The 11,470-nt window shown below is 42.5% G+C and overlaps 1 protein-coding gene across 1 annotated transcript; it reads left to right on the top strand.

Annotated features, from left to right (window-relative positions):
- The first annotated feature begins 2,868 nt into the window (after window positions 1-2,868).
- On the top strand, window positions 2,869-9,605 carry LOC121443860 (general transcription factor IIH subunit 5-like). Its single transcript, XM_041645612.1, has 3 exons — window positions 2,869-2,891; window positions 3,023-3,079; window positions 9,246-9,605. Exons 1-3 carry the CDS (start codon window positions 2,869-2,871, stop codon window positions 9,424-9,426), a joined length of 261 nt encoding a protein of 86 aa, XP_041501546.1. The 3' UTR covers window positions 9,427-9,605.
- The last annotated feature ends 1,865 nt before the right edge of the window (window positions 9,606-11,470 follow it).

Below are 11,470 nucleotides of genomic sequence, written 5' to 3'. Positions count from 1 at the left end.
GCAAACTTGAGATATCATCTTACGCCTGTCAGAATGGCTAAAATCAAAAACACAAATGATAGCCTTTGCTGGAGAGGTTTGAAGTAAGGGGCATACTCGTTCATTGTTGGTGGGAAGGCAAAATTGTGCAACCACTTTGGAAATCTGTGTTGCGATTTCTCAGGAAATTCGGGATCAACCTACCCCAAGATTCAGTAATACCTCCCTTGGGAATATATCCAAGAGATGCCATATCATATGTCAAAAGCATTTGTTCAACTATGTTCATAGCAGCATTATTTGTAATAGCCAGAACCTTAAAACAACCTAGATGCCCTTCAATGGAAGAATGGATGAAGAAAGGGTGGAATATATACATATACTACTCAGCAGTTAAAAAAAAATGACTTCGCGAATTTTGCATGAGAATGGATGGAAATAAAAACACTATCCTGAGTGAGGTATTCCAGACCCAAAAAGATGACCATGGAATGTACTCACTCATAATTGGTTTCTAGCCATAAATAAAGGACATTGAGCATATAATTTATGATTCTAGAGAAGCTAAATAAGAAGGTGAACACCCCCCCCAAAAAAACATATAGTAATCCACCTGGATATGGGAAGTAGACAAGATTGCAGGGCAAAACCTGGGATCTTGGGGGTGAGGTGGCATGGGGCTAAGTGGAAATGGGGTGAGAAATGTGAGAGGGGTGAATGGAGTGTACATGGGGGAATGTTGATGTTTGGGATAAGGGAAGGGAGGACACAGGATCAGAGAAATTTTTATCCTAATTTAGGGAGCCATCTTAGTGTTGGCAAGAGACTTGACTCTAGAGGGGCTCACAGGTGTTCAGGGAGATGTCACCAGCTAGTACCTTTAGCAATTGAGGAGAGGGAACCTGAAATGACCTTATCCTATAGCCATACTGATGAATATCTTGCATATCTCCTTAGAACCTTCATCTGGTGATGGATCGAGATATATACAGAGACCCAAATTGGAGCACCGGACTGAGCTTAAGATCCCAAGGGTAGTTGGACAGTGACTGAAAAAGCATCGAATAAAACCGGAATCTCTGATTATGGCAGACAATGATGGCTGCTGCAAGCCAAAAGCAATGACACTGTCAATGATCCTACTTCATGTTCTTCCTTTGTGGGAGCCAAGCCAGTTTGGATGTTCACCTTCCTAGGCCAGGATGGAGGGGGGAGCACTTTGTACTTTCCACAGTGCAGGGAACCCTGACTGCTCTTCAGACTGGAGAGGGAGCAGGAGAGCAGTGATGGGAGGGGCAGAGGAGTGGGAGGAGGAGGAGGGAAATAGGAGGCTGGAAGAAGGCAGAATTTTTTTTCAATTAAAAAAAATCCAAATGAGCAGAAGGAGGGAGAACATGAGCAAGGAAGTCAGGACAATGAGGGGTGCACCCACCCACTATGACGGTGGAACTGATCTATTGGAAGCTCACCATGGCCAGCGGGACTGGGACTGAATAGCAAGGAATGAAACCAGAGTTTCTGAATCTGGCAGAGTATGAAGGCTGATGAGAAGCCAAGAACAATGGCACTAGGTTTCGATCCTAATACATGAACTGGCTTTGTGGGAGCCTAGCCTGTTTGGATGCTCACTTTCCTGGTCCTGGATAGAAGTCGGAGAACCTTGGACTTCAGGCAAGGCAGAGAATCTGGACTGCTTTTCATTCTTAAGAAGGAGGGGCAATGGAGTGGGGGGAGGGAGAGAGGGTTATGGGAGTGAGGAAAGGGAGTAATGTGTGAGGAGGGGGAGGGAAATGGGAAATGGGAAGGAGCAATAAATTTTTTTTTGCAACAAAAAAATAAAATAAACAAAAAAATGGAGAAGGACCTAGACTTGCTTGTGTTAGAGAGGAAAGTCCTTGGGTCATTGGTGTTGGTGGCAAAGTGCCTGTACTCACTGGGACATATGGAGACATTCCCAAATCACCTGGTATAGAGGACAGATTGATATGTGTGCACTGGTCAATCTTATATAGTCCCAACTATTCATGGGAAGATGCTGACTGTTGTAGTGATTGTTGGTTATATGGTGAAGAAGGTAAAGTTTCCTGAGTAGATATGTAAAGTTGGTCATATAGAAAATGTGTTAGATCTTTGGATGTTGATAAAAAAGATTCATGGGATCTGATGCCATGTTGTAAATGTCCTGTAGTTCCAGAAGGAAATCAATAAGGCCCTGTAGGCCCTTTGAAAAATGGTGATAAATCTGTGCAAATCAAGTGTCCTAGCTTATTGTGGAAAGATGGTGGTGGACCCAGAATTAATGTGGAAGATGCTCAATATTCTACAGTCCCTGATCTTGATGAGAAAGAACTCAGTGTACCTTGGAGTGACATAGAATTTTTCCAATGCCTTTGATAACACATCCAAGTTGGTTGATTCCTTAGAGTTGTTTGAAGAGGTATAAGAGCATCTGGTGAGTTCATTTAAATATCTGCCCTACCATATCTGGTAAACACTGTTCCATTGTCATTGATCATGTTCTGTGGGACTTGGGCTAAATAACTCATGAACAGTCTCACCGGCACACAGGATAAATACTTACACATGGATGCACACTGCTGTGTGATATGAACACCTAAGGTGAATGCACCGATCTCCATAGAATTACTTAACTAGGGAATCTGTGATGTTAGGTGGAGTGTGGGAAAGACACCACAAACCCATCATACCCCCAAATCCCAGTGTTATATTGATGCCTACCTCCTATCATGCAAGGATCCCGCCTTCTTGTAATGGGGCAATTTTTGGTTCCTTCATCTTCACAAACTTGGTAAAAAGTTGGAGGTATCAAACTGCCAGTCAGCATTCAACATGTAGATCAGCTGTCCCTGGTCATGTGATTTGGCTAAAATGTGGGTGAGAACCTGTACCAGGTAACCCTGGTACATCCTCATCCGTTATCCTCATCCTCATCATCACTCTCCTGGTTGGGCGTGAAGCACAAAGAAGGAAAAATGGAATAAGTGTCCTCCATAGAAGAAAACCTTGTAAATCATCCATTTAGCTTGACTGTCAGAGGGAATGCAGCACATTTTATCCTACAAGGCATACTCATCCATTGGTTCACTCACTTATCCAATGAATGATAAAATTCATCCATTTTTCCATGTCTCTCTCTCTTTTCTTCAATCCATCTTCTATTTCCCCCTGTATCTGGTCAACAGCTTGACTAGATAAATCTTCTATGTCTCTTCTGCTCTAGAACCTTTCATTTGTAAAGAACTTGCTGTCTCAGGGAAGGATATTGTTTTTTGCTTCTCTATGGATGGAGACCATATGAGGAATATCAAATCAGCAACCATGACAACTCTTGTGCTATAAAGTTAGGCAGACCATATAATGATGGCTGACATTCCTGCACAATGGGCCAGAGGTCCGTGAGCTCTGCCCCTGGTGACAGACTGGCAGACATCACTGTCTTCACACATACTTAACTCACTCAGTGTTCACAGATCCTCAAAATGGGTCATTTGCAAAGTAACTCAACCTGCCTCCACAGGTGCTGTCTCCCTTTCTTAGTCAAATCCATCTTTCCATAGAGTAAATATAGAGTACTTCCATAGAGTACCAATGTCCAGCCAACTGCTAACCTCATGTTTGAACCCAACTGCCTTTGATTTCTGAAACAATTGCTGTTTCCTTAAGGTCTCATAACAACACAAAAAGGTACATAAGAACTCTCCAGCATCACATTAGACAAATTCAAAGACCCAAAAGATGCAGCAAGTTATGTTTATTGGTAAGACGGTTGGTTCGGGTGGGATAAAATGATGTAGCATTAAAAAAGAGAATGGCGTAATCAATATGATTGTATGTGATATGGCCCACACAGGCTTCTGGTTCTGGATACTTGGACCTCAGCAGGTTTTGGAGGTTGTGGAGACCCAGAATTTAGCTGGAGGCATTGGGGTCTGATGGACAAGCCTTGATATTTCAGGACATCCTTGTACTTGGTCCCCACTGTTTACTGATTTCCTTACAGAGAACGAGCAGCCATCTACTCCTGCTGCCATGCCTTCCCCACATGAACAGAGAGAACACCCTCCATACCCAGGTTGCTTGAATCACATATGAAGGCAAAAGTCACAAACAATCTCCCACACCAGTTTAGAATTGTGATTAATAGAATGATTATTTCTTTAAAGGGGAAAAACTTACAGATCACCATCCCTGACAAATCCCTCTGCGGGATTGGGAAAAGAGACTAGTAGCCGGAAGAGAAGCTGGAAGCAAGAGATCAAGCTGAAGGTAGATGTTGCTTTTTGAAAGAGTCATAGACCACACCTCAGTGGGCTGGTATCTCAGTGGCTATTAGCTGAGGAGAGGAAGGACCTCATGCAACACACATATTTGGATATAGAAGCAAAAATGATACTAGAGTGTGAGAAAAAAAACAATTTTAGTTTATTTATTTCAGTCCTTCTGGATACATCACAGAGACAGGATCTGCTTCATGCATAAAAGTCACCGATGATTTCCCTTTAAGAAAAAGCCCACAAAACTTCCAATACCATCATCAGCATTCAATGACATGTCTATGATTGCTTTGCCTTGCCTTTGATTGTGCAGTAAATGATGCTGCTAGTTAATCTGTATAAGCAATGCAAATTTTCCTTTAACTAAATAGAAGGAATTGACATTTTATCTTAAACACATCAGGGAGTCACACTATGATGGAATGGGTTAATCATCACCAGTGTGACAGTGACATATTTAAGATCTTTCCTTTGTCTATAAATCTCAGAATTGTCAACATGAGATGTTGTCATACAGATTTCTTAGGGTTTTGTCCCACTGGTGGTTTCTTGGATTTTTGCTTTGGTATGCTTCCATAATTTTTGCCAGATCCAATCAGTTTTGCCATGCACTCTCAGCTCCACATCATTGTGTTCCCCTTTTGTTCTAGTCCAGTCATTTAGAAATCTTGCAACTGTTGTACGAGTATCTCATATTTCACCTAAATGATTTGAGGTGTTATTTAGGCTGAGTTTTATCATCCATCCATGAGTTCCTTGACTTTCCTTGGGCGTAATTCCTGGGACACTGAGCCTAACTCCTGGGGGATTCCTACAGTTACTTCTCCTTGCTGAGACAGCTTACACTCTCAGTACTACTTTGACAGTATTTCTGAAGCAAACATTCTTCTCAAGATGAGAAGAAATTTCAATATTACAATCCATTTGTTTTTATTGTGATTTAAATACACACACAAGTTAATGCACATACACAGATGATATCTCAATTTAGGGGGCCATTCTGGGGTTGTCAAGATCCTTATCTCTCGAGGGGTTCTTAGAGAGGCATGGGGTGACCCCCTCTAGGAACTTGGGCAGGTGAGGAGAGGTTGACTGCACTGTGCTGTGTCCCTAGGCACTATGGGCGCCTTGTCCCATAGTCAGACTGATGACTATCTTGAATATCACCATAAAACTTTTGTTTGGAAAATGATGGAGATCAAGTCAGGGTAAAAATCAGAAAACTAGATGGAGCTTCCAAGCTCCAGTGGAAGAGCAGACAGATGGAGAATAAGAGCAAGGATGTCAGGAATACCAGGGCTTGGTCCATACATAGAGACACTGTGCCTGAGCTAAGGGGATTTCAACTAAACTTGACTTGGAGAATTGTTAGCAGCTCCGGAAACCAAGGCTTTGCACATACTTCACCAGTGCTGCCATCAGCTCACACCAGCCACAGCCCAAGAATCTTCACCTGAAAATAAGCAAAGTGAGACCCTGGAAAGACAACTGGCTGGCTGGAGATAGCTGTCTCACCACTAAATCTGTTTTTTCAACAGATCTGGTAAAGTGTTGTTCTAACTGAGTGACTTGAAAACTAAGCATGAACAATGGCATTTTATTTTTAGCCTGATAATGATAGAAGCTTAATCCAAAACAGTAGCCTTTTAATTCTTATGTAGCCCACAGTAATGCAGTTAAGCCAGACTATTAATGGTGGCCACTTAGTCCTGCCTTTGCTGAACTTAAATATCAAAGTGTCTGGTTGTATTAAGAATCCTTCCTCCCAGGGTTTGTCTTAGACCACAGTTTAAGGCCAAGGTACAATTCAGTGAGCCAGCTTGTTTTCATATGATTCGGTCCTCAGCTTCAAAAAAAAAAAAACCTGTAAAACTGGATTTTTAAAATACTTGAAAATTTGTACTTTTATGACAAATATCTTTTGGGATCCACCACTGATCCCCAGGTTCACACATAGTATTTCCTTAAATCTAGCCTACTAAAGCATTTACTGAATACTGAAGCAGACATGCACCCAGCAAATGTTATATTCTGTTCCGTTTGCACTGCCTCAGAGAATTTTTTAGAGAGAGGAATTGCAGCTGCTTTACTGTGCACTAACAAATGGATGGGATGTGTATTGTGAGACCAGCCAACCCTTATAGTCAGGCTTAGAAGCTTTTAGTGGGTGTGAGAAGCAAGTTGAAGCTAAGAGAACATCTGTTATTTTCTTCTTTCACAGGGTTTGTCTTGTCAAACACTTTACTTCCCTAGGGCCATGTTTCCAAAGCAACCAAAACAGTGCCTACACCTTTGTGGCAAAGGTGTAAAGATACATATATGTGTTTACTGGACAGAGCCGGTTAAGGGAATCGAATCAGATTTGTGACCTCAGCTAAATCCCAAGTGATGGATATTCTCCACCCTTCCTGTCCCTGCAGGAGAGGGAGTGGGTAAGAGGACTGAAGTGAGGCTTATTGCCTGTGAGCTAAGCCTGTACTGGACTCCAACAGCCCAGGCTAGAAATCAAGTAGTCACTTAGGGCTGCTTGTCTGCAGCGGTAAACCTGGCTGGGATGTGAGGGACGGTGCTGCTGGATCCCCACCACATGTCCCTCCTAAGGGTTCTCTGACACATTTATCCAGTGCCTACAATTTGCTGGATCCAATATGAGATCTCAGGCTGGGAAAACTCAACTTTAGAAATGCTTTTGGAAATGAAGCCTTATTATGTCTGCTTGAATCTGTAGCCCACCACTGTGCTGTCTCTGCCGTTGTCACCCCCACCATCACCGGCCTCCACTGCCCCTGCCGTCTCTGCTGATAATGCACTGGGCCTTTATGCCTGCTTTTCCTCTTTGTTGGTTACCCAGAAGCCTTCAGTCTCCCCTGGCGTCCCTCACACCTTGACTCTGCTTGGATAGCCTGTTTGCATTCTCTCCTCACCAGGAATAGAAATTTTCAAGAAATACATTCCAGTTGGCTAAGTGTTACCCGAAGCATGGCTTCCATTAACAAAGCCACTTTTCTCATTCTACCGGGTGAAGGGTGCTGACAGCGTCGGGCAGTAAATTTTCAGTTGCGTCACAGCTAATTTTGGTGGTCTCACCGTGATACTATATATGCTTTTCACAGATCCCCCACTTGCTTGCTATGTTTGTCTCCACACAGATGCTAGGCAGGTGCTCTGCCGCTGAGGAACATTCCCTGGTCTTAAACCTGTGTTTATAGTGCGCTGTAAGAGTGTTTATAGACAATAGCTTGATGGTGTCTGCCCTTCACATATCTAGGCAGAGGAAGTTTTTCCTGTTAAATATTCCTGATCCCAGGAAAGCAGCTGGATATGCAATCATCGCTAGGTTTAGGAATTCTCATAGAGCTCCTTTGCCAGTAGGTTTCTCCCAGAGCCTTCTCTCTACTTTGTAGCGGCGTAAATGAATGCAGACAGATTGTAAAAATATATATAGTTTTAATGTAGAAATAGACTTACAGAACCACCGTTCCCGTGGAGACCAGGAAAGCAGAAGAGAAAGCTCGGAGCACACTCGCCAAATTTATAGGCAGACATTAGCCCGAGGCGAACACGCCCCCTAAGGGGCGGGACTTATCCCCACACTACTTTTTTTTTTTTTTAAATAGTCCGTTATTCAGCTTAGAATTTTGGTTTTGGGTTTTTCGAGACAGGTTTTCTCTATGTAGCCTTGGCTTCCTGGAACACACTCTTAGACTTAGGCTGGCCTTGAACTCCGAGACCCTCTTGCCTCAGCCTCCCCACTGCAGGGATAAAAGGCGCATACCACCACCGCTAGGTTTTAGATTACTATATTCTAAACTTGCTACATTTCCATCAAATGTCCCTTAAACTGTGATCATTAAAAGACTTTGCAAGGCCAGTGCCCTTGGAGTCGGGTCTGTGAAGCAGTAAATCCTTCTGGGATGCGGGCAAGAGAGGAGGCTTACGTGCAGGATACAGCTGAAGTGGAGGATAATGTGCCATTAGCAAACATTTTTAGGACATTGGCAGCATGGTTCGGCCCTGAGGTGAGTGCCACAGTACTCCATGGGTCCAGTGGTTTAGCTCTTCATTGACTTATGTCAACTCATTTCGTTTAGAAAAATGTAGAGATACTAGTCATTATAACCTTTTAGCCATTGCTGTTTTTAACACCACTCAGGGAATTACTGAGAGTAATTGGTATCAGCTGTGAAAGCATTGCAAAATAATACACTTCACTTAGACAGCAGGTTTTTTTTATTATGACCTCCCGTTTACCCTTTTTACTGAATTACATCTAGAACTGATTGGAGTCACAAAACAACTATTCGTCCCACTATGTGAAATGCATTCCTCCAGAAAACAGTGCATGGTTTTAGGCTATTTTGAGATTCTTGTAGAACCTGAGATAGCCAAGGACAGAAGGGCTTGGAGACTGTGTGGGGCTAACTAAGATCACCATTTGAGTCCTTGTGGTGCATTTTTTTCTGGGAAAGGAAGAAGTAGCCCGGTTTTAGAGCCCTGTACTACTGAGGGTCTTTGCCAGTCCCTCTCCCCCACCCCACCATCTGCCCCTTTATCCCTCATATTTATATAGACAGGGCCAAGTGAGTCTGATTTCCTGCCCATCAGCCACCTGCTTTGTCCACCCCACGGCTCCTGGAGTGGCCTCTTCTGCCCTTTTTTTTTGTCTTGTGCTCTCTGTCAGCTAAGGAAGATGTAGGTCTAGGCCCTGTTAAACTGCAGAGAAATAGCCATGGTTTCTCCTCTTGTGAGAGAAGAGTTGTTCTTTAAAGGCCTTTCTGAAGTTGTCCTAACTTGACATCTAACATGATGCCATGGCCACAAATCATTACTACTTTAAGCTGAGAGGAAGCAAGACATTGAATAATAGTTCCGAACTTTAAAGAACATCTTAAAAATTCACTATGTGCAAATGTAATTGCTCGAGTCCTTATGACACGGTTGATGTCTTATGATCTCTGTTTGTCTCCACAGCGATCCTGCCATGAAGCAGTTCTTGCTGTACTTGGATGAGTCCAATGCCTTGGGGAAGAAGTTCATCATTCAAGACATTGATGACACACATGTCTTTGTCATTGTGGAGCTGGTTAATGTCCTCCAGGAACGAGTAGGGGAACTGATGGACCAGAATGCCTTTTCTCTTACCCAGAAGTGAAAATGCTAGATGTTGAGCACTCGGAAATTACAAACCACAGACATGGAAGAGAGGCCTACTCAGTGTCTCATACAACACTTAGACTTTTTATGAGCATTTTGTGGGAAAGGCTGCAGAATCCTTTATTCAGACAAAAGCCCCTAAATGAATTTTTTGAACCCATAAAAATCTTTAAAGAAGAACTAACAATTGGCAGCAATTTGGATTTTAATATTCTTTATTAAACTAGTCATAATCATGCTGGTGCTACAGCTCGGTTGGTGAAGGCCCTTGCTGCCAAGCCTGACAGCCTGAATATGATCCCAGGGAAGGGAAGACCTCCACATTTGCCTCCTTCCCACACAGACAGACAAATGTAATCAGATATAATCATAAATTATTTCCCTACTTTTTTTAACACCAATTAAATACAGCAATAAAATAGTGGAGTTTGGTTAAGTTATCACTGTAACTGAGGTATTATTAATTTTGCCTATCTCTGTTAAGTGTGCATTAGAAACAAGTGGAGAAGACAAACTCTGCTTGTGTCTTCGGTTTTCCTTTGTCACACTGTGCTAGGGACATTTCCCTCTCACGTGTGCCAGTGCAGAAGATGCAGCAGAAGTACGTGTACAGTTTAGAGCCGGGGAGATAGCTGCGCTATCCTTCATATTTGGAGAGGAGGGTAGGAGAAGAGTTGCATGCGGTTGTACTCTTAGGTCGTCTGAAACTGTGATTTTATATAAGCAAAATACTTAATGGTTCAAACAAATGCACTGAGGTCAGCATTAATAGGGTAAATTTTGGGGCTGGAGAGATGGCTCAGAGGTTAAGAGCACTGACTGCCCTTCCAGAGGTCCTGAGTTCAATTCCCAGCAGCCACATGGTGGCTCACAGCCATCTGTAGTGAGATCTGGTGCCCTCTTCTGGCCAGCAAGCATACAGACAGACAGGACACTGTATACATAATGAATAAATAAATCTTTAAAAAAATAGGGTAGATTTTGTATTTTTTATCCATATGCTCTAAATCTAGCTAAATCAAGTATTACTCTCTTTATGCCTTTCAGCAGTCTGCTTAAATGTACTTTTCACAATAATGTAATTCAAAGCATAAAACAAAATTCAGGGGTGGGCATCATGGCGCACACTGTTAATCCCAGCATTCAGGAGGCAGAGGCAGATTTCTTGAGTTTGAAGCTGGCCTGGTCTATGGAGAGTTCTGGGCTAGTCAGGGTCACATAGCAAGACCCTGTCTCAGAAAACAAAAACAATCCACATGATTTCGTAGGAGATTACATTAAAAATTGGTGGCTTTAATCCCAGCACTTGGGAGATTGAGGCAGGCAGATCTCTGAGTTCAAGGCCAACCTGGTCTACATAGAAAGTTCCAGGACAACCAAAGTTACACAGAAAAAATGCTGTCTCAAAAAACAAACAAACAAACAAACAAAAAAGACCAAAAACTCACTTAAGGTGTAAGATAGGAATAAAGAGGAACAATCTTGAGGAAACAGTATATTAGGTTGACATAGATTGCATGTGGTTCTACCGCTGGCTGGCAAGAGGCACACTAATGGGGTCTTGCATCCTTAGTGATGGCCACGCCTTTGGGCTCATGATATTTCCCAGCAGGAAAGAACCTTAGTGATATCGTGTACACTGTTATCAAAACCTAGTTTCTTTTATTTTGATTGAAAGCAGCTATTTCTTTCAGTTAGCTGCACATGTGTTACAAAATCCACAAGTTGCCACAATTCACTGTGTCAATTCTCACCCATGTATATTTTTTTTATTCTTGCATTTTAATGTGAACTTCCTGATGGATTGTTACTAATATGCCTGATACTAAAATTTGCTAAACAGGAGATAGATTTAAAAAAACATGTTTTGTTTTTTTTTTAAGATTGATTTATTATGTATACAAAATTCTGCCTCCATGTATGCCTGCATGCCAGAAGAGGGCGCCAGATCTCATTACAGATGGTCTTGAGCCACCATGTGGTTGCTGGGGATTGAACTCAGGTCCTCTGGAAGAGCAGCCAGTGCTCCTAACCACTGAGCC

The sequence above is a fragment of the Microtus oregoni genome, unplaced genomic scaffold (assembly GCF_018167655.1).
Source record: "Microtus oregoni isolate MIOR12 unplaced genomic scaffold, Mior012 000113F_ref0000058, whole genome shotgun sequence".
NCBI classification, from domain to species: Eukaryota; Metazoa; Chordata; class Mammalia; order Rodentia; family Cricetidae; genus Microtus; species Microtus oregoni.
Note: the sequence above shows the minus strand (reverse complement) of the source record. Positions and strands in the feature narration are given on the sequence as shown.